The sequence below is a fragment of the Melospiza georgiana genome, chromosome 2 (assembly GCF_028018845.1).
Source record: "Melospiza georgiana isolate bMelGeo1 chromosome 2, bMelGeo1.pri, whole genome shotgun sequence".
In the NCBI taxonomy this organism is placed as follows: domain Eukaryota; kingdom Metazoa; phylum Chordata; class Aves; order Passeriformes; family Passerellidae; genus Melospiza; species Melospiza georgiana.
Window position 1 is genome coordinate 30773480 of NC_080431.1, and position 24094 is coordinate 30797573.

Sequence of the window (24094 nt, forward strand, 5' to 3'; positions counted from 1 at the left end):
AGGCTGGCCTTTGTGCAGATCTGCAGTGGCAGGCTGCTAAAAATAAGGATGCAATAGCCACTTAGGCAGATCAATTTAGCATGCTGAGAAAACTACAGAGCGAGGAGATACTCACTTCATACACACTACCCTCCCAGAAACTGCAGATTAAAAAAAAAAAAAAAAAAAAAAAAAAAAAAAGTTGCATTTAGGAACTGCTTCAAATTGAAATGCTATAATAACCCTGCAAAGAAGCAGACTGAAGATAAATTATGCAACTGTAGCTGATTTAAATCAGGTTTTGAGGGAACTAGGGAACTCTCCAGAACAGGTATTTGCTCTGCAGTTCTTCATGTTAATTAAAGCAGAACAGAAGGTCATCATAAAAGCTGCATATTATAAAAAGCAAAATAATAAAGCCCTAAGAAAAAAAAAGGTTATTTCTAAATGGAAAATAATGGGAAGCAGAGCCTTCTGCCTGTGTTAACTAGTTCATGCAGAAATGTTAATCGCTATTATTGTATTGACATAAGTGGTGATGAGGTGATTTATACCATCTGTGCATCTGGCTGCGTGGAAATATATATATTTGACCAGAACTGATTACACCAGCAGACACACTAAACAAATGAAATTCCAGTTATAAAGCACAGATCAAGGATGTGCAGACGTCCAAGAAATGTGAGCAAAGGAGCTACTAAGAAGAGTATGTGATTTGAATGGGCCATTAGTAAAAATAAATACATCAGCAAATGTGATACAGTCAAACTAGCTATGGAACAAAACACAGAAATGTGAAAGTGAGTCAAACAGTACAAGTCTGGCAAGTGTCACAGTGAGTCTGGTGAAGCAAATCTCAACCTTGATTCACAGAACCTTACATACATTTACATATGCTTAAATGAAAATAAATTCTTACATATGGGCAAACTTAAGCATGAACAGAAATTTCATTTACTTCATTAGAAGTTATAGAAGATAAGATTGAATACATTATATACTGCCTTTTCTAACTAAGGAATTTCTTTCAAAATTGGGCCCCTCTCTTCTGAGTAAGGGCCCTTCCATTAACAAACACTAATTAAAAATTCTATACATATTATAATCTCAGGAAGATTGTTGGATTTGAGAATTCTTGACAGGAGTTTGACTTGATAATACGCATGTGTGGTAGTTTGGGGGGTGGAAGCTGAAACAGTAAGGAAATGTCAGGAAACATGAACCAGCACTTCCTAATAATGAAATAATATGGTAAATCAGCTATTTTTAGTAAGTTATATCAATCTCAATGGTTTGGATTGTAGAAGCAGAAGCATAGAAAACACGCTTTTGTAGATTATCTCATGGTTTACCTTGTATTTATAAGGCAAAATGACCTAAAAGCCATAAAGACATCTTTCACTTTTACCGTTTCACAATGGCAAATTACAAAACACAAAGCTTCCTCATTGTGCCCATTTAGATCACTAAGTCAGGGACAAAGTCAGAACAGACAAGATCACTTTAAAGTACAGGGCTCAATTTAGTGGTTCGCAGGTCTTTGCGTATCTATTTCAGCTCTGGTACCACAGGGACCAGAAGCCTGCGATCAGTTCACAGAGCTTTGTGTGCTGGATGACAGCAGTTCGCTGCCTTTGCACCCCTTCAGCACCGAGCAGCACCTCAGACACTTTGCGGGAGCTGTTTAACACAAGGCACAAGTTACAGACTTCCATCTTAAAGGCAGGAGCTCCACATCTACAGCTGAATAATAGACGAGCCTGGCAGTTGTGCTGGCTCAGCTGCTGCCCGTGTTGCAGAGCAGATGTTCCAAAGCAGGTGTCAGCAGGCAGTTATGGGTGGCAACCACCAAAGCCCTCCCAAAGCAGCGCTTCCACTCCAGTTAAAGCCTCAAAGGACATGAAATATGAAACATGAAATAACCTTGTTAATGTGACGCTTGATAATGCAAACATCTTAAAAATCCCACTCCAAATTGTATGTCACTCCCTGGCACAGAGCCAGGAGTTCTCATCCAATTTCAGCACATTAAGGTTTTAATGGGGTTTTTTTAGAGAAGCTTCTGCGAACATTTGGCGCTACCAGTTCAATGCTTAATCACACTTTCTTAGAAGGAAATCGCGGTGATGTTTAAACGCACGAATTAACTGCACCTGATACAGCCTTTTTCTTCTTACACTATCTACCCTGCGGAGAGCACCCACAACAACCCCAGCAGGACGAGAGCGTCCTACAGAAAGGCTGGAACGCTGTGCCAGCTCACCCCGCCACCCGTCCCAGGCGGCGAGACCCCGACACCCATATCCGCCACCGCCCCACCGCCTCTGTATCCTCTTCCCGGGGGGATTCCCGCTCCGTGCACGCCCGCCGCCGCAGGAACCTCGCCTTTGCGAGAGGAGCGGGGGGCGCGGGGCTCGCGGTTCTCCCGCCCCCCGTGCCGGGCGGCCCCGCTCTCCCCGGCTCAGCCCAGCCGCCCCACAGCCCGCGGCCAGCCAGATGCGCCGGGCTACGACCGCGGCCAGGGCAGAGCGGGCGGGCACGCACCGGGAATGCTACCGGGAATGCCGCCCGGCCCGGCCCCGCCCGTGCGCGGAGTGCGGAGTTGGGGACGAAGGGGGAGCGACCCGCACCGGCCCCGCGCCCACCGCGAGTGAGCGCCCGGCTCCGCCCGCCCGGGCCCGCCCACCGCGCGTCAGCGCGGCCGCAGCCAATGGGCAGGCGGAGCTGCCCCTGGGGGCGGGGCCGCGGGGGGGCGGGGCGGAGCGGCGGCCAATGGGCTGCGGGGATGTTCCCGGAGGCGCAGCCGCCGCGGCCCCTCCCCCGCCGGCCGCTCCGGCTCGGGGCTCGCCGGGCGGGAGAGTTTCGCTCCCGGGTGGGAGATGCCGCGCGGGCTCCGTGTCCTCGCAGGTAACGCCGCGCGGGGCAGTGGGGGTCGCGCCACTGCCCGTCCGCCGGCGGGACCGGCCCGGGGCGGTGAGGGCCGGACGGGACGGGACGGGCCACCTCCTCCGGCGGAGCCGTCGCCGCCAGGACAAAAGGGGAGCGGCGAGCGGGGCAGGGCCACCGCCAAACTCCCGGCGGGGCTCGCCTGCCCTCCACCCTTACCCCGAAGCTGCCGCTGCCCTCCCGGGCGGGCTCCTTCGCCGGGACCGCCCGCCAGGTGCCCGGGACGCCCCCAAGTTCGCGGGCTCCGGGCACGGCCAGCGCCGCCCTGGGTGCGAGCCGCCCCCGGCGCCGGCGCTGTTGGGCGGGAGGCGCCGTGCCCGCCCCGCCGGGGGTGCTGCGGTGGGCGGCGGGCGCTCTCCGGGTCGGCTCGGGCTCGCCTTTCCCTGGGGAGGGCGAGGGAGGCGCCCTCCCGGCCCCGGGCAGCGGCGTGTGCCCGCTCCGGGAGGTGGCGGTGCCCGAGGGTGCCCGCACCGCGCTGCCCGGGGAGAGAGGGAGGGAACCTCCGCGGGCCGGATCCTGGACGGCCGGGAAGAGGGCAGGCAGTGGCTGTGCGCCGGGTGAATAGAGCAAGCGTAATGGGAGAAACTTTCAGGGCGAGATAAATTTTGAGTAGGTTAAATATTTTAATTGCGTGGTGCGTGTCGATGCTGTATCCGTGCTGTTGGGAGCAACGCCGTGCACTTCGCTCGGTTAACAGCCACGCTTTCTCTCTTTGTTTCCGTCAAACTACGAGCACAAGGGTGAACTGCTCCGAGAAAAGGTTTTGCTCTTAAGGCACCTGCTTCGCTCAGCCAGGGAGCTCCAGCCGCTCAGGCTGCACAGCTCCAGGTTACTGACCTTTCCTGAATCTGGGAGCCGCGCCGTATGGACTCCAAAGCGAGGAGGGGCACCGGTGTGCCAGGGGGCACTGCCTGTCCCTGGGCACGTGTGTGTGCGGGAATTGGGAATATGCGGGGACCGGAGTGAGCTACTGCAAAAAGCAAAGCAATTGCTGCAGCAGCTCTAATGGTCAGCTCTGCTCCAGAAGCCAGATGCTTGGAGCTCTTTTCCAAACATTCCATTAAATGCAATGTTTGCAGGGGTGCACTAGAGCTATTCTTCTAGATTCTCTGTTTTTCTCTATGAAGGTATTAAATGTTATATTTTCAGGAGTGCTACAGTTGATTTTAATAAGCAAATAAATAAGAAGAAACTTAAGATAGGCTGCTATATGTGCCTATCATACTTTGGACTTGCAAAATAAAAAATCCATATTCTGCCTGGCTTTTACTGCAGTTTTCAATTCATAGCTTCCTTTGCTTGCCGTTTATACCAGCACCTGATAATAAGAGCGCTCACAGTGGTGTCTGAGCCCCTGAGAAGCAGAGGCAGAGCAGAAGTCCAGACAGAAGCTGGCTCTGGAGCATCAAGAGAGACGCATCCGAGTAAAGGTGGCTCATGGGTGTAAAGCTCCAGCCTCAGTACCTCCACACTGATGTATCTATCACTCAGTGTGCTTGGATTGCAGGGTCTTTTTCATCTGCCTCAACAACCTCATGAGTCCATACAGCAGTGGAACTTCAGGTGCACTTGAGGTGTGCTGAGTGATCTCTTGAATGCTAGTTCCATCTCAATTCTATGGGTCTTGCTGCGTCACTGCTTGAATTGTTGAGATTTAGGGCCTAGGCCATTAACTGATACCTCCATATGTCGATCTGCGATGTTTGTATGAATTCCTTGCATGGGGGAATGTGTGAGACTGGGTCCTTTAATCTGATTAACTGAAGGGAGTTTAGCTCTTTTGGCAGTTGACAATGTTTGCTTTTCAAACGTGGAAGGAAATTATAATGTTTATCATTTTCTACAGAGCTTTATAAATGTTTCACAGTCCCTCTGTTGCATCTGTTTGTATTGCTTGAAAAGAACAGTAAGAAACAGAAAAACAGTGATTTGCTCTACATTTTAGAATTTGTCTGTGCCAAAGTTTTACCTTAGCATCTAAGAATTTCTTGTATTTATCTCTGTGCTCCAACCATGATAAATTCTGCCTTTAGTTCCTCATTTGAGGTACAAAATTATGTTTAGGTGTGTTCCAGTAACTATGAGAGGCGCTGAGAAAAAAAAATGTAAGGTTAAATGAAACAATCTCCTCTCCCAAGCCAGCTTTCCTTTAGAGTTCTTTTTTTGTGAATTAGGGCTGTAACTGTGCACTTGTATGTGTTTCTTCCAGATTTTCAACCAACATAATGCTGAAGCTCCCAACTTGGAACCAGCATTTCACAGAATGGCACAAATGGAACCTAACCTGGACCATGACGTATCATGGTTCCTCCTCCCATCATACTGGGCTAAAATGGTTGTGGCATTAATTTCCTTCCTCTGTTTTGCTAACAGCTATGATGGAGATTTTGTCTTTGATGATTCTGAAGCCATCATCAATAATAAGGTTTGTCTCTCTTCTTTTCCTCACAACCTTTGGCATAAATGGTCATATGAAAAGAAATAATGCAACAGTTGATCTAAACAGGCCCAGAAGTTTCAGCCTAGTAAAGAGCTTCCTTTGGGCATTACGTGTTTGTTTTTTTTTTAAACTTCATTTTTCCATTTTGTTTTATTGGCTGTTTTTTCAAGTTAAGCTGATTTAAGGGTACCTGTACATCAAGACTGCCAGTAGGTCTAATTTTATGCCCATTCCTATGTCAGGGAGAGCATACAGTAAACTTTTCTGATACCCATGGATGTTAATAGGAGATTTATCTTCACAGAACTTCTCTGGTCACAGAATCAGACCAGTGAATAAACTTAGTCTGGTTGCAGGTACGTAAGGCATCATTAAGGTATCATGTAGGGGGCATGGGGTTTTCAGGTGTAGTTTATACCATAAAAATGTTACAGGAGCAAGCAAAGCTCCCTTTTCCCTCCTTCCACCACTAAAGTTCCTCTGACAATAGCACCTTTTTGAGATAGAGGTGGAGTATTGTGTTCCATTTTAAAGCTGACCATACATGCAGTGAGCAGACCTTGAAATGCTTAGAAGGTAACATGTGATTCAGACAAACCTCTGACTGAGATTCTTTTGACTTTGAGCAGTGGAGTGTGTCTTCAATTGCTGAGACACTTCACAGGATCACATGCAGCAGTGAGTGAGCCCATGCCCATGGATGGGTATTGGTGTTACAGCTTTTATGCTGCTCTGGAAGGTACTTGTTAAGCATTTGGAAAGAAAAGCACAGGATAAAAATAATCACATTCATCTGTTGGTTCTGTCTTCCTGAAGCCATGGGGTTACAAAGAGGATAATCTGGAGACTCACACTGCTAGAATAACACAATTCACTTTTTTTTTTTCCTTGCACAAGATATAGAGGCAACTTATCACAATGTGCCTTTTAGAATCATGCAGAATTACTGTTTCCTTAGACAGACTTGTATTATGTGTGTGTAAGTCATCATACCTTCACTTATAGATGTATGGGAGGAAAATACATCTGTCAACGTGGAAATAAATCTCAAAGCTTTCAAGAGAATACTGTAGACAAATTAAGAACCTACAGCATTGTTGTTTGGGGTTTTTTTTAAGTAGTATCGTATTTTAGATTGTACAGCTCCTGGTAATGTTTCATTCTGCAAAATTTTATTTGGGACCTGTTTATAGTATTTTCATTTCCTGAAAAAATGAACAAAAGACTGATGTTGAAACAAAGCGGGTTGTTTTGGTAATGTGCAACTTCCACGCTTGTAATCTCTCTCCATTTCTTTCAGTCTTTACTCTAAAAATGTTTCAGTTTATCTATGCAACCCAACAATTTGCATCAGGATTCTAGCTGTTGGCAATGCTGAGAAATTCAACCAACTGCTTAAATTAATTAATTCATATGTAGTCTGTTTGTTTGAAAAAGTGGGAGGCCGTTTCTATTTCTCACATCAAAATTCTCTATTATTCCCTAGAAATTAAATGAGGATTTTGTAACAATATCATCTTAACACACGGGTCATAGGGATATATGGAAATTCAAAATGCACAAGAAAAATGCAGAGACAGTGAGTTTACCAGTTTAATGGGGAGGGAGATTATCTAGCAATGGCACAGTTTATTAAACAAAGCATAGCATATTTTATTCCTATTTAGTAGGAAAGACAGCAGTTGAAGTAATTTTATAGATTTACTGAGCATTGCTACTGTAGTATTTTTTTGGGTACCACACAGTGCCCTCTCTGTTAATTTGCTAGCTGCAATCATCCCAATCTTTCATTTCTTTTATTGTTTTTTTAGCAAAAGATACACATTTAATTCACCCCATCCCTATTGTATCACAGAATATTCCATTATTAGATTTTATTGGAGTTAAAGTCTGTTTTCCAGATGCTTTCTTACCATTTTAAGCAGCATTTTAACTGGTACACAGCAGTGGCTTTTGTCTTTATTTATTTACTAGCTTGGCAAGACAAACAGTTGGATTAAGCAGAGCTTCAGACACAGTATGTCATTTCCATAAGCCTTTATATAGAAAAACTGACCTTTCTTCAAATCTTGAACTCTGCTCTCTCTAAAGCTGCTGCTAATCAAATATTTAGAGATTATTTGATAGCTACTTTTGGTTTCTAAAGAGAAAATCATATGTAGCTTTTAAACAGCTGTCTCTTGAAGAAAACCATTCCTATTTTAGGGTAAGTTCGCTAAGGAGGAAAATTGATGTAAGAAACTTTCTCACAGAACTTGGATACAAGGACGAGATACATGATTGAAGATTTTTAGGTCATATGGAAGTGTAATCTAATCACTAAGTAATTCCATGCATTCAGCTTTTCCTGCCTTCTTCCGATGGAAGACAAAAGAAGGCTGATTATAGCAGAATGGGAAATCAAGCCTTGTACATTTCCCATCTCAAGTTATTGAGGACCATCTGTGACATGGAAGACATACTTTTCTTTTCCAGTACTAACATTTATAAAAGTATGTCTTTCATAAACCTTATGTGCATTAGGAGCAGTGCTGCTGGTTGAAAAAACAGTGTGAGGGCCACACCACGCTCTGGCAGCTGTCCCCTGCAGAGTACAAGGACTTCAGTAGGTGTTGGTGTGCATCCCTGTCCCAGCCTGCCCCGGAAAAGCTGGCTCTATCCATTTAGTGAGCTGCTGCTTGAGTGTGTTCCTGCTCTGAGAGTCAAATTATGACCTTTAGGGTTTGTACATACCGATGAGGAATGGAACGGGAATTTAGATGCCTAAGGCTAAAATTGCGGTTCTGTGAGAAGAAAGAAATTTCTAGCTGTTACTTGGCAGTAGAAGCATCTGTGAGAGCGTGAAGAAATTTTTCACCTTGGTAATTCTTAAGCCCAAGTAGGATCCCCTGTGAGTCTTGATTTCTTAAGAATTTCCCTGAGAGTGCCTTAATTGACAGCTGCAGTCTAGGTTCTTTCAACCTGCAGTTTTAGCCGTGCTCTCTTTTCTGTGTATTGATTTCTATCCTGTTAGAGAATACTTCTATTCATTTGACTAATACTAGCCAAATTTGATCAAATGATTGAAGGAAATCTTTTCTTGGATTTTTTTTTTTAATTTATATTTTTGGATGGATGAACGTCAGAATATGTTAAGAATATTCTTGTTGAAGAAGCAAGAAAAAATTAGTTATTTTAAGTTCAGTTTAGCCGCAGCCAGTCATCAGGGTCCAACAATTTGGCTGTAATTTGGGAGTACGTGCAAGCCAAAAACAAGGCATGGACTAAGGGTGAGATGGAAGGAACTGGAGACCACAGGAGTGCTCAAGGTACCATAGAAGCAAGTGAGGTGGTAGCAGCATTGGAGAGGAACTGGAATTAATAAAACCAAGGCAATTGCAATGTGGGGGATCTTGTAAGTAGGTGGAGTTGTAGGAATAATAAGGCAGGGGCACCAGGGGTTAGCAAGAGCAAGCCTGTTTATCTACTTGCCTGTGATTGTGGTGTCTTGTTCACCTCCTTTGGTTCATTGGTCTCAGTAATTTCAAGACAGAAGGTAGGGGTAGAGTTTTCCCCTTGTTGGTTGCAGGAGTAGTACTGACTAGCACAGTTTTGTTCTTAGATTCTGTCTCAAGTGTCTTTAACTTGCATGTACCTTGGTGTAGCATAAATTGGTATTTAATTTAATTGCACTAGGGAAGCAGAAGAGGGCAAGCATATGTTAGTTTGAACTTCCAAGCTTGTCCTCATAGAAGACTGAGGCAGATGATAGCAAGATCCTTATTTTTCCTCCAAAGTGTATGCTTCCCATTTAATAGCCTACATTATTTGGGTTTTCATTATCAGCATGGCTTTGAGTTAAAAGGGAAGAACAAGCAAGCAAGACTTTTTCTTTGCAGTGTTTTTTTAATAGGCCCCTTTTGCACCCCAAATTAAAATAATTCATTACCTTTCTGTCTTTTAATCTTTAGGAGCAGTATATAGAGATGTTGATTATTGATTTCATGTATTAAGTGTTAAAACAGCCTCAACTATTTGAATAGTCCTGTGCAAAGCAAGGCTTCAAAAATAACTAATTGTTGTTTCCTACCTTTAGTCTCCTTGATTTCATGCTTTTGTCAGTTGTTATGCTACTGCACTGGTAAAATTTGCTATTTTGCAGCAGTTTGTAGTTGGCCTTTTTTGCAAGATAACCTACACCTAAAATCAAAGGCTTTTTACAAAATTATGAGGTAAGGAGGTTTATGTGTTTGATATCTCAGCTATTGACCAGATGATAAACTGATGTGAATATAGCTCTAAATTTCATGTAGTTATGCCTACTTTCAGAATCCAGGATCGTGACCTTTACAATGACAGGCATTCAAGATTTGACCTTCATTGCAAACTTAGGTACTGTGGGTCGGATGTCAGTAGTGAGCCAACAAAACTCCTGCTATGTCCATCTTAGTGTGAGCTTGTATTAGTTAGAATTTGTTTGTAGTTTAGCTGCTTTGAACAATGGAAAAATTTTAAGGATCTGATAATTTGTTTTCTTTTAGGACCTCAGGGCAGAAACCCCCCTTGGTGACCTGTGGTATCATGACTTTTGGGGTAGCAAACTCAGCAGCAATACCAGTCATAAGTCATATCGACCGCTGACTGTCCTAACTTTCAGGTGAGACTTCTATTTTTGCTTGAGGTCTGAATATTTTTTAACCTATATTGACTCAATTGAATTTAGGGGGAGGCAACAAAAAAGGCAAGAACAAAGTAGCTGGAGGGTAGTTGGATACATTTCCAGAATACGATTTTTGAGTTCACTACCTTAATCTCAAATGGTGTTTTAATTTTCCAATGGTTTCTTTCCCAAAATATTCATTATTTTGACATTCTGTATTTATAGCTAGTTTTCAGAGATTTTGTCTTGAGAGTCTTCTATACCTGCTACTAGGGGTGGTGTGGTTTAGTATGTCACATCATCAAGGAACTAGGAGGTGTATGTTCCCTTCACTTAGCCATGCTGCCACTTACATTGCTATTGTAGTTTTTGTTCTCTGCTTTCCTGCTGACCTGTCAAATTGTTTATTTTCTAAATAGCATCACGGTACTGTGGCCTTTTTCCATCAGCACACTGTGGTCTGTAGTCTTCCCACCTCTTCACTCCAATATTCTAACTCAAGTGTCTGAGAATCTAGTGAAATGTCTATATAACTTGCTGGTTTTGTCAAATAACTAAAGGTTTAAGAGGATTACTTTTGTAGATGCTTAGCTCATGTTTTTTGCACAAAGATTGGAGCAAACAGTAGACCATGTAGGAATCTGGCACAGTAATGCAGAGAATATTTGAGGACTCAGTCTTGATTTCTTTATTTTCCCCTTGTGACTCGACGGTGTCAGTGGGGACAGTGCTTGTTCTGCCCATTTCAAGCCATGAACTAAGTGCAGAAGAAGTGTTCCCACTCTTAGTCCTCATATTCAAGCAAAAACTTTGATCCTTTATGGTAGTGTGTTTTAAGTACCTAGCACCGTGGGTTTCACTGTCTACTGGGATTTCTTCACATTTTCATAAAGAAAAATAAACAACTGAAGAGAACGTGTCAGAGTCCTAAACCTGTTGAAGTTTTCAGTGCACTGCACAGAACATGCTTTCCTTTTATTTTTTTATTTTTATTTTTTTCTGTGGTGTATTCCATCTCTAATAACATTCTGGTTTGTTTAAGGAGTGAACTGGGATACAATCGTTATTATATCTGAAAATATAGATGAGCCTGTGGAGATGGTCCATAAAATGCTATTTTCAAAGAAAGAAATGGATTTCCTTAATTTCCCTAAGCTCCAACCTTTATGTGCATCATATTTATAATAGGTTAAGTTTTTAAATAGGTTTCATTTATGCCAGATGCACATTGACCAAAATAACTGTGTAAAATCCCCTGTTCTAAGTAAGTTTCAGTGTATCTTACCTACTGATAAAAGCATATGGATAATAGCACAATGTTTCCTCGTTTTCTTCTCAGCCTCCATTTTACTGCAGAGTTCCTGTCTTGAATAGGAATGTAGACAGTATTTTCACTTACATGAAACACTTGTATGAAACATCTCTCTAACCAGTCTCTCAAATCAGTTACCAAGATATGCTGACTGTTTTCTGGGTGGATACTGATTGTACCCACATGCTAGGACCTCTTTCTGAGAGTATGTCAGTGGAAATCATAGTCCCAGTGCATATTAGTTTCCTCACTGTGTGGATTTAATTAACAAAAACTCATCAAGTTGGCTGCTCTTAAGCCCAGGGGTATCCCTCAGTGGGCTAGGTTATTTATCCCTAGGATACTCCTGTGTTGCAACACTGCAGTTCCGTTGTTGACCAAAAGCCAGTTCTAAGTAACTGTAAGATTAAAAAAATGGTACTAAACTATGTGTTTGGAGAGGATAGATACTGTATCCATGTGATATTCCCTATGAATAGGTGGCCTGAAGACTGGGATATTGTTTCTATCTTGTTGTGGAGGTGAAATGGTAACTCCACCTGTAGTGAGATACCCACTTTATTTTTGTGTGCAACCGTGTCTCCTATGGGGCTGTTTAGTTTTTCTATTTGTATTTTTCTAACCATTGTTGTAATTCCTACCCTTAATATTTTTGTTTCTATATAGAATTAATTACCTTTTTGCTGGAGGCTTCTACCCAGTTGGTTTCCATGTCATCAACATAATACTGCATTGTACTATCTCAGTGTTGATGGTTGATGTGTTCTCCATCTTATTGGGTGGATTGCAATTCAGCAATAAAGGAAGACGGCTAAACCTGGCTCCCAAGTCCTCTCTTCTTGCTGCTTTGCTCTTTGCTGTACATCCAGTGCACACCGAGTGTGTAAGTATTGAATCATTATCTCCAGAGATTTTTGTTTTAGAAGTTCTTGACCATCTTGACTAATTAATTCTGGCGTAGACTTATACTCTGCAGATTGCTTTTATATATTCTTAACACTTCTCTTGGCACATGTCTTAATAGAACAATCAAATATTATGGTTAGTACATCCAAGGTTTGTAATTCCACTGAGCTAGACCTTATTAAGGAACACAAATCATTCAAGTACAATAACTCAAGGAGGAGAGCTCTATGCTACAGAATTTCCCTACCTCCTGGATTTCTTTAGTTACTGTTCATTTCCATTTGCATTGGTAAAAAAAGCAAAGAGCTTTAAAATCAGAGATGGGGCACTCTGTGAACTTTGTATGTGACTAGTAGAATATTGCATTCAGTTTTGCATCCATGCTGCAAGGACAACACTGGAAAAATTGGAGAGCGCTCAGAAGAGCCATAAAAGTGATTAAAGGGCTGGAAATCATCCTGTTTCATGAGAGATCAAACTGGGTTTATATTTTTAATATGAAGGAGAAGATTAAAGAGGTTTTTTTAATCGCAGTCTGTAATTATGTACATGGGGAACACAAATTTGACAGTAATTTTAATAGTGCAGGCAAAAGCAAAGATGTAAAGATGCAGTATAGAATCATGGCACATGTATAGCAATCAGTTAAAATATCTGACCAAAACACAAAGTCCTTGTGTGGGAATTCTGTGAAGAGATGATGTTGTTCTTAAAAAGCTCTTTTGTGCTTGTAGTTAAGAAAATCTTATGGCCTCCTGCTAGTGGGCTTGCTGAATGTTATCACTGATCTCTTGACCTTGTGATAATGATAAATCAAATATAAAATTGTCACAGTAAGGGAAATATTTTGGGGGGTTTGTTAGAATTTGGAAGGTCTGAAATACAGAAAAAGTACTAAAAGTACAGAAAAAAAAGTAAAGAAATATTTTGATTTTGTCCTAGCAATGAACAGTGAATCCTACAGTGCACATTCTACATATGTGAATATGATTTTTCACTTATTCACAATATGCCATGGTTTTGGCTTCTTGCATTTGCTCTGCACATGACTGGTGGGGAAAAAGTTCTTGAAAGCTGTGCTCTCAGCTGTCTGGAGACCTTGCATGTATTGAAGACCTAGAGACGGTGCAAAGTTATGCATTAGTAATCTGCCACCTTTTCTGGCAGTGTGGCTAAAACATCTTGACAATCATTCTCTGGTGTTCACTCATCTGCACAATAACTTCTTTGTGAGAGTGCGCTGTGTCAGAAGGGCCCCTCATATTTGTTCTCCAAAACCAATTTTAGATGTCAGAGTAAAGTAAAACAAGTCTTCAGTGCTTTTGATGTTCTGACATGTAAAGAGAAATCTCACTTGAGTCTTAACTTTGTAGTAGACCTACTATTGACCCCTTTATCAATATCCATAAATTTATTCTGCATTCCATTTGACTCTAAAAATGTATTTAAATTGACATGAGAATATTAATAAGCCCTTTGACGTGTCAAATAAATTACAAGTGATGTGGTCTCCTTGCATATTTGAAGACTTGCAAATGTTTCAGGCAAACAGTGGAAGAAGAGGGAGAAAAAGTAGCACGCTTATATATCAGGCCTCTTCTAAAATTCAGGAATGAACAAAAGCCTCTAATCATTTACATGGTGAACAATAAATCTTGCTCCAGTGAAGAAGTCATTCGTACTGCTGCAGTTCTAGGAAGAGTGTGTGTCTGGCAGCATCTCTTAAAAAGCATTCTTTATGATTTTAAACCTGTGAGTTTTAAGTATCCCACATCCTGGCTTTGAAATGAGATGACATATGTTGACATAAAATCGTGAAGAATCCGTCTGTTTGCTGCTCTGGGTTTTTGGTTTATACAGTGAAATAAACTGTCATGTAAAACAGATACTGAAAGGTGTAATGCTTTCAGTACCTATGCAAGGAAAACACTGTAATTTTTCTACCTACAAGTAAATACTCTTGTGCTATAGTTCTCTGCTCTAGAAAAGGCCTATTCTTTGTAACACTTCAGTGATGAAATGCTAAATGAATCAGGGACATAAGAACATATCTGATACTAATTTAAAACCTTTTTTTTTATTTCCTTTGTTTGCTTTCTTTCCAGAATCTCTATGCCTTATCTTGCATTTTAGGTAACATTTTGCTGTTGGAGTAATCTGAGGCCATGTGCATTATTAGCCCCTTAATCTCTTTGCTGGAACAAGTGGACATTTATTTTCAAAATTTTGTCAGCTCACCTTAACTTTTATCTCATTAGGAAGAGTGGCTCCTGAAGCAGAATGACACTTCATTATTTTCACCTTTCAAAGCACTCCACAGCTATTGAGTTAATTCTCATAATTCCTTTGTATGATAGAAGAAGGAGCAGCAGAGAAGTTAGGTGCACAGCTGTAGATAAATCAAGAAGTTCTTCTGTACTGAATTTAGGAGTCCAACAGTTTCTACTTTCACAGTGCTTAAGGAAGGCTGAGGGTAAAAGTGGGAGAGAGTCTCTGCAGTGGAATCAGTCATACTCTCATGCCTCTATACTTCTCTTTCTCTGATGTTATTTGGAAATAGTTGCTCCATCATGTTTCCCTGACACAAAAAATGCCCATTTCCTTTTTACTTTGCTCTTTCTGTTCCACACACAAAATGGGACAACTGGTATAATATAAGAGAACTGAAGTTTCTGCTGAAATATGATCATAAAAATGAATTTAAAAAGAAAATCTGTAGCTTTTCTGCCCTGCTTCTGTACATCTCATGAAAACATGGAACTCAGCACTCGAGGAAGCAGAGCTAGACTGAAAAATGAGGGGTATTTCCATGATCCTTGCTCTGGCTCTACATTCTAGTGAGGTTCCAACATCAGGGCTTATCAGTCCCCTACCAGCTCCATGTCATGATTTTCACAAAGAAATTTGTGGTGTTATCCTGACACTTGTGTAATTGAGAACTGAAGATCCAAAAGTGTCTTGCTCTGTCTCAGCAAGTTACTATAAATACAATTTAGGGGCTTGAACCAAAGCTTACAGATTGCCCTGAGATTGCACTTGATTTAAATAGGTTGGCACAGATCTCAAGTACAGAGGTCCCAGGATGTGCTTCTCATTTTCTTTTGCATTAATACAACTTCTGTTTCAAGATGCAGTTGGAGGTAGCTCTAATGCAGTCAGTTAATACAACACAAAAGACTACCAGAGGAGGAATCTTCATTATTTTTTTTTCCCCGAATCTGCAGGCTGGAAGGTACTTGTCCATTCTGAGTGTTCAGATTGCAATTTGAAGGCTGGCTTGTCTTCTGAAAGGGAACAGTTTTGATTTGTGTTTCAGCAGAGCTGCCAATTTAATTGTGGTTCAGGATGTTTGGCTTCCAAGGCATGTAATGGCTTCAATTGAAAGAGAGTAGATTTAGATTCGGTATTAGGAGGAAATTCTTCACTGTGAGGGTGGTGAGGCACTGGCACAGGTTGCCCAGAAAAGTTGTAGATGCCCCATCCCTGGAAGTGTTCACGGCCAGGTTGGATGGAGCTCTGAGAAACCTGGTCTAGTGAAAGGCAGAAGGGTTGAAAGAAGACGATATTTAAAGTTGCTTCCAACCCAAACTGGTTTATACTTTGATGTTTTCTAAGTGTTCTGTTGAAATGCAATTTGATCCAAAAAACAGATGGAATTGTGTAGAGTCTAAATTTCATGCAGTGAAATCCTCCTTCATTTCTTAAAAAAAAAAAAAAATCCATAAACTAAAATTTTCATATACCAAAGCCAAACTATTTATGTAGTTGATACTAAGCAATACCCAATAAAAAATAGGATGCATCTAAAAAAACTCGATATAACTAATCCACTACACCCAGTTAAAGAAAAAAAGTGATACAGTTATATTCTATTATATATTTCACTTTGTATGTGTTCCTTTGCTACAGGTTTTCTAAGAATAAAAATCTGATCATTTGAAACTTTTTTTTTAAAGGTTGCTGGGATTGTTGGCAGAGCAGACCTACTGTGTGCCCTGTTCTTCTTGCTGTCATTCCTTGGCTACTGTAAAGCATTTAAAGAAAGTAAGCATTCTGTTTGCCCCTTTAATTTCCTATTGTGTATATTTTCAGCATTTGCACATTTCAGTGAAGTATAGCAAAATTTAAAATGTCAGATTGATTTGTTTACCGTCACAAAATATATTTTTTAAAGAATCTGCTTTAGCAGCTATTTTATTGTTAGAAGTTCTGAAAAGGTTACTGTCCATAATTCTTGTTAAACACTGAATTTAAGCAAAGTCCACTTTATGATAAGCTTATTTGCTAAATGTTTTATTGTTTGGAAGTTTAAGGAAGCATTTTAATAAGTATTTTAGAAATAAATCAAACCTACAAATGTATATGCTTAAATATTTTACTACTCTTTATGCCATTATGTTGGGATGTCTTAAATGGGAGTCAACTTTTCAGAACATTATTTGTATTTTTAATGAATTGCAAAGAATTATTCCTATGACTAAGCCTTCTGGATTCCTGCAATATGCAACTGCTGGCATATAATGCTGAATATAGTGTTACTCACAGTTTTTGTAAGACAGCTGTGTTTAGCATGAACAATTCCTTGGTAGATGTTTTTTTCAAGTGAGCTTTCAGATCTCTGGTATTGTTTGATCTGACTGCAGGTTGGCAGTTCAAATACAGTTGTGGAGAAATTATCTTGGGGGCTCTGTTAAACAAGCACACAGGAAAGCAGGAGTTCATGAGTGTGGAAAGCTTGCAGGACCTGCAGTCTGGTATCTGAATGTGCTCTGCCACACGACATGTGGGGCTCACTTGGTGGAGCCACAAGGAGCTGTGTTGGGAAGAGCTTGTCTGTGGTTCCATAGGCATGGCCTGTGATGATCAGCCAGAGCTGGCAGGGTGTTTCAGAGGCACCTCAGCTGACTTTGGGATCTGGCTTAACAGCATAGTTATGGCATCACAGAGACCTCAGTGTGGGCTGAGGGGAGTGAGTAGCTGTGAGATGCTGTGAACAGCTCCTGCAGGTTCAGTTTAGATTCTTTGGAACTATTGTACATATTTCTATTGCTGATATAATAAGTTTATCTTGCCATTTCGAATGTTATTTAGAATGATTCCTGTTTACTCGGGATAGATTTTTCTTCCCTTTGAATAGGATTAATTTCTTTCAACTGAGCTAATGATTTCTTGATGAAAATTGGCCTTGGGTTCTTGCTTGTTTGTTTGTTCTTTTCTCACCTGTTTTATTGGATATGATTGTGCTTATGATGTTTCTTCTGTTAGTGGTAGTATAAGATAGACCAATCAAAATATACTGCCTTATCTGTTTTCCAATGTCTCTGGTAGACAGGTAGGGTTATATGGCAGAGATAATAATCTTTGCTTGAAGAACTCAAGAGCCAAATTCTTAGGATGACCACCGGAGACAATTATATAGAACCCTCTAATTATTTTGCTGTAGAGGACATCTTAGGAATGATTAAGGATGCATATTCTGGTTAAGGATATTCTTCAACTTGTGAGAGCCAGTTTTTAATAGCTTTTAGAAATCAGCGTTAATGTAATAATAGTCTTGGACTGAAATTTGTGTCACTGATACAGAAGAAGGAAAATCTTGCAAAGACAAGATACTAAGAAGCCCTTATTGATTTTTATTGGGCATTACATGATAATAGGGGAGCAGATGTCTTTTAAGCAGTTTTGCCAAGGAAAATTAGTCTGCCAGCATTGTCTTTCAGGTCAGTTTCCAATGTTTACTGTTACCTTCACTGCCTGCTTTTCTCTCAGCTACTTCTTGAAGAAGTTTAGACTTCCTCTGTACACAAGAATTTGTATCCAAGATACGTATTTGAGTCTTTCCCCTTGATTGCTGCAAAGGCACACTACTGACTCATCAGCCAGGAGCTTATCACCCAGGCACTCCAGACCTTTTTCTGCAGAGCTGCTGCCCAGGCCTTAATTGTTGCATGGTGTTGTGTTTGATTTTCATGAGACCCATCCCTCCAGCCTGTCATAGTCCCTCCAAACAACAGCCCTGTTCACCATGTATCCATCTAGCTGAACACCACCAAGGACCACAAGCAGTTTTTCTTGCTGCCCTTACTATATTTATTTTTGTTCCTTTGTGGATTGGGGAGGTTTGTCCAGCCTGCAGCTGTTTGAACATGAGTGCTTGTGTAGGAAAGGAGTGTGTCTGTGTTGGAAATGGCACCTACAAAGAGAAGGGAGGCTCTTTTTTCACAAGGAGCTACATGGCAAAGACAAGGGGCAATGGGTGCAGTTGCACTGGGAAAGGTTTCACCCTGATGTAAGGAAGAATTTTTTTACAGCAAGAACAATCACTGAAACAGTCTCCCCAGAGATGTGGCAGAGTCCCCATGACTGGGGGTTTTCATGCATTTGGGCAGGGTTTTAGGTGATCTTGTCTAGGCTCCCTTTCCTGCAAAGACTGGACCTGGTGATCTCTGGAGGCCCCTTCCAAACTGAGCTGTTCCTGTGATTCTTTGTATGAAAGATTTTAGGAAAAGGTAACCAAATATGAGGAAGTGGCTGCAGTAGAATATGACTCTTCAGTGGGTTTGCAAAGTAAATAAAAAAGTTTTACCCTTGGTATGAATTTCCTTCTTTTGTGAATAATTCTTCTAGGTATTCTCAAATAATAGGTTAAATAAGGAGTAAAGAACTTTTATCTGACTTTAGCTGACTTGATTCTGCAGAGATTGAGGCAGTAAATCCCAAATGGAAGCTAGTCTCACTGTGAATATAAGAACGTGCATTTTAAAAATATGCACATATAATTTTAGAGTGTTGTCCTTCTGATGTCAAATCCTCAAGATCCAGAATATCTGTGATATTGCCAATGCATGTTGCTAGTTCTAGAGCAAGTTAAGAACTGTTATTACATCATTTTCTAAGTCAAGCCAAGAAGGTAATTTATCTTTGTTTGTGAGAAAGAGAGAGAAAAAACAACCAAAAACCCCTCGGGGCTTTTTAGCAAAATAACCAAACATTTAGCAAAAAAACCCCTCAGGTATCAGGTTTATGTTCCTAATCAAATAGAGATGCTTTATGGTGATCCTACACAAAAGTGGATGGTACCAACATCCTTTTCCCTTTTGTCCTGCTGGGCTTTTTGTATATTAAAGGCAAGCATGGCCCTAAACTGTAGGTCAGCTGCACATATCTTTGTCCCTGGATTTGGCTGTCATATTTATATAGAGCTTAGCTCACCAAGTTTTTACAAGAGTGGGAGAATTATCAAAGGTTGATTTCTATTTTGTTGTTTAACTGTTACGGATAGACACATTGTAGTGTGACTCTTTTGGAGCACTTAAAAGAGGGTACAGCTCTTAAGACCATCAAGATTTGTAGACTGCATTTGTATTGTCTTTTGAATATGGTTACCAAAACATGTTTGATGCCAGTTTGTTTTTGTTTCATGAACTTTAAGTGAGCATCTGAGTTAAACAAACATTGAAAAGCCTGATGTGATGCTGATGATATGGTTGGGTCAGTAACATTTATTGTTTGGCTACCAGCAGCATCCCAATGTTATGGGCAGACATGGATAATTAGTCAGGTTCTTTATTAAAAACTTGGATAATTAGTTATTATCCAAGTTTTTAATAAAGAACCTGACTGTTCTTTCAGCAAGGCAATGTGAAATATGTGTATGACTCAATTGAAAAAATCTGTATGTTTCAGTAGTTTAGACACAGTTAATGAATTGTCATTCTTTCAAGAAAAGGGGTCAAAATTGTATGTGAGAGACTGGTTCGTGCTTCTTTTCACTTGAGAAAATGAATATGAAGATTTACAATTTTTTTTCTGCGTGGGAGTAGGAACTCATGAAATGTCTGAGGAGGTTTTGGAAGTACTATGGGGAAAGTATATGTAATAGTGAAAACAGTCAGGAGATCAGAAAAATATCAGTGTCAGGCTGGAAAACTTCCAAAGGAAAATAATGGTTTTTGTAAAGCTCAAGATATACTGCAGCTTGTTTACCTGATTTATTTGTGGTTTCAGTGGATTTTTGGGTAGACAGTTTCTTTTAGCCAGAATCGGAAGCTTTCTTTTTTTTTTTTTTTTAAGTATAGGCATTTAATTATGTGGGCTATAATTATGTCTTACTGAAGTTCTACAATTCTGTTACTTTTCCCCAGTATACCATTTTTGAAGTTAGCATCTTTGAAAGGATAACATTTATAATTGCAAGGAACTAATCTGTTGTTCTCATTCTGTCCTGCTGTTTTAAACACAACTGTGGGGACAAATCCACTGCATAGGCTTTGGAGACAGCAAGAGCTGACAACTGTTTAGGTATGTTCTGAAGGGAATTGTGGGTTATTAACTTTGTTGAATTTTAATGCAGCCTCTCTGGGAATTCATAAGGCAATTTAAAACTGCTGTAGTGTTCATTTTTTGCCTTCCTTTGTCTTCAGTTTTGACAGTGATCCAGTTGCATGTATTTGCCATCTGCATTGGCAATCTCTGAATGGGCTAAAATGAGGAGTTCATGACTTGGTCCATGTGAATAATATTGGTGCAGATATTAAATATCGGATCAGCTCTTTGCTCATATGCTGTGACATCTAAAAATTACTTTGTTCTGGTTGTGTGTTTCTGTTTTGTTTTATTCTGTGTAGATGTCAATCATCTACTAGTTCATTGCTAATTTAATAAAGCATGCAAAGTAGTGATGAGTTTTGTGAATATTGGAGGTTTATATTATGGAAGTTTTCCTACAGATTGGAAACATTTAAGTCTCCTGTGTGAGAGAGATGGTTGCTAAGATATGGGGAATTTGTTAGCTATTTTGCAGTTGGTCAAGGGGTATTTACTGTTGTTAAACCTGTGAGCCCTGATTTTTCAACTGTGTGCCCTACTGTTCACATTTAAACACATTGGGAGGGAATAGTTGTAAGTGAAACACCTAACAATTTCATTATTTAGTTGGCTGAGGAAACACAGTGACTTTTTTCTGGTAGAATTAATGCTGATTTTCACTTCTCCAAGATGTTGTAATTCAGGGGATAGATGCTTCTTACAGTGTGGCCTCTAGGTAATGAGTTTGAGATGGCTGGATATGTTTAGGAGTGGCATTTCCTACTGTAATATCACTATTATGTGAAACACTGAGCTGAACTGCAGTAGTATGTACATGTGGAGATACACAAGGAGATCTTGGGCTTAATTTAATTCTAACAGTGGATTCTTATGTGATCTTTTAAGACTAGATAATTCTTCCCCCTTTGCTTAGCAATTCATGAGCAGGGAACTCTTAGAACTTGATTAGAAGAATATTTGTAGCAGTTTAGTTGGAAGATCCCCACAGACAAGGCACATTAATGGAATATAGGAGGGTTTGTGAGCCATTTCATTTAAAAATTAAAACTTCCTGCAGGAGCTCAACATAACTTACTTTGCTTCAACCTTCAGAGGAGTAGGTGCTTTCACAGAACCAGTTGCTGTGTTTCACCTGAAGATGGTGACTCCATAAACTGCTCCAAGCTGTCACCTGGCTGACTCTTAAGTTGCTCAGCTGGGTTGGAAGAAAGAAATGCTGAATGCCTAAGTGTCTGAATTGATAGTAATTAATTGGATATTGTTAGTTTGGCTTTACAATAAAACTAAGTTTGGTAGTTAAATGTAGCATTTTCTTCATATGCTTCACTTCTAAGGAGTTTCTTTTCATTGGCCTGTATATTTAGGACACCAGAAAATAAGGTCTCTTGAAATAGGATTAGTATTTAAGTCCACTGTCAATGTGTTGCTTGTAAATTTAGGATCAGTCAATGCTACACTATAAAACACTTTGTGTATGCATTCTTGCCCTAGAGATGCTTATACTCAAGTCTAGCAGTCTAAATGGAGGAGCTCTTATGGCTTGTTTATGGTTTACATAGGTATTTTATTGAATCCTCTCAACTTCCAGACTTCATGTACTCCTAAAGAGGGACCATCTGAGCAACGCTTTTTGGGTTTGTGTAGAAACACTATATTTTTTCCAGCTTAAAAGAAAAATAAGCAAGTACTCTATTTCTTTGGCATGCTTACAATTTTGTCCATCTGTTAGAGTGGCAAGATGCCCACTCACAATATGGTGTACCAGTTTCAACCAGGCACAGGTGCCAATGAGAGATCAGTTTCGTTTTCTGACACAAGATTTTTCTGGTGGGAAGCAGCGCCATATTAGGGGAATATGCTTTGTTAGACTGATTACTTCTGTTGGCATGTGTATATCTCGTAATAAGCACTTATGCAGTGCTTTACATTTTAACTCACTGTTAAAAAAAAAGATTAAATTGAAGGCATTGCTGAATGGTGGTCTTTTGTATCTATTTTGCAGCCGAGTTTACTGAGATTTCTGCAGTTGAGACAGGGGGTGTTGTGCATATTGACCCAGGAACAAGCATGAAATAAAATGTTTATTAATTAAAATTCTTTCTCTTTGAAGTTTATTCACTGATGAATTTTGATAATATTACAATTCTGTGAATAACTGTTGATTTTTTGGGCCTGCAAAAGAAAACAAAGGTACAGAGATTGTGCTTTTCAGGAGATCTTGTTTACAGAATCACAGAGTGTTTGAAGTTGGAGTAGTCTCGAGGTCATCTGACCTGCCCACACAGGGTCACCTACAGCCAATTGTCCAGGAGGCTTGACTGCAGGATTTTGGAGTTCCCCACATTAAACCATGTGAGGTTCCTGCCCGACCATTTCTCCAGCCTGACAAGGTCCTTCTGTATGGCAGCACAGCCCTCTGGTGTATCAGCCACTCCCCCCAGCTCGGTGTCCTCAGCAAATGTGCTGAGGGTGCCCTCTGCCCCATCATCCAAGTCATTAATGAAGATGTGGAATAGGACTGGACCCAGTATTGACCCCTGGCCTTTGATTACACTTTGAGCCACTGACCACCACCCTCAGGAGAAGCCATTCTGATAGCTTTCAGTCCACCTCACTGTCTGCACATCCAGCCTGTTCAGCAGCAGCTTCTCTGTGAGGATCTTATGGGAGGCTGTGTCAAAGGCCTTATTGAAGTCCAGGTCTTTGAAGCTCAATATTTAGGACCTTTTCTAAAGTCCTAAGGAGAATATTATTTCTTTTTTGCTGTGTGTTTTTATCATCTTTGCAGGTCCATGCTTAGCTTGACTTTGCTGGGCAAGCTGAGATATTTCTTGCATCTGAGACTTGGGATGTTCACACAAAGACAAACTTGTTTATGCACAACTTTGAGCTTGTGCCCACTGAATGGCCTCAGTTTTCCTTTATTTGGTTAGACCATTTCTCCAGGCCGGATTGGATGGTGCTCTGAGCAACCTGGTCTGGGGGAGGGTGTCCCTGCCCATGGCAGAGGTTTGGAATCAGGTGACCCATAAGGTCCCTTCAAGCTATTATATGATTCTCTGTTTTTTCCAGTTTGCCAATGGAATTCTGACTTCTCCTTTGTATGATTCCTGGCCATTGCAGCCTGGCAGCACTTTTGGTCTTAATATGCCTATTTCTTATTCCAACATCCAAATGGAGTAATGACAAAGGAAGAATCCAGTACAGAATGTTATCTTTACTTTTTTTCACAGCAAGCTGGTGTCTTACTCTAGTTTTCCAGCTGATATTTATTCCCATTCTATAACAACTTCATGTAGCCCTTATTTTTTGTGGTATATTTCACACTGCTTCCAGTGTTATTCTCATGCCTTTGCAAAGTCAAGGCATAGGATGTTTATAGATTTCCTTTTATCAGGAGGACTTTTTTTCTGTCCAAGTCAAGAGTTATACTTAGTTCTATATAAATGACTAAAATATTTGGCAAGCAATTAATCATATTCTTTTATGTTTTAGAGTGTCACCTAGAAAATGTTTTGTCTAGTTGTAGTGATTTTTTTGTCAT

At 40.6% G+C, this 24094-nt stretch overlaps 1 protein-coding gene across 2 annotated transcripts in view; it reads left to right on the plus strand.

Annotated features, from left to right (window-relative positions):
* The first annotated feature begins 2813 nt into the window (after positions 1-2813).
* TMTC4 (transmembrane O-mannosyltransferase targeting cadherins 4) overlaps positions 2814-24094 on the plus strand; it is a 54190-nt gene continuing 32909 nt past the window's right edge. Inside the window, exons 1-5 of one of the 2 annotated variants that reach the window (XM_058018417.1) lie at positions 2814-2886; positions 5135-5350; positions 9886-10001; positions 11983-12199; positions 16179-16266. In XM_058018417.1, coding sequence (XP_057874400.1) covers positions 5189-5350; positions 9886-10001; positions 11983-12199; positions 16179-16266 — 583 coding nt within the window. In that variant the 5' untranslated portion in view covers positions 2814-2886; positions 5135-5188. Of the gene's footprint in view, positions 2887-5119; positions 5351-9885; positions 10002-11982; positions 12200-16178; positions 16267-24094 lie in introns of those variants that run through there. The other variant, XM_058018416.1, reaches the window with a different exon arrangement.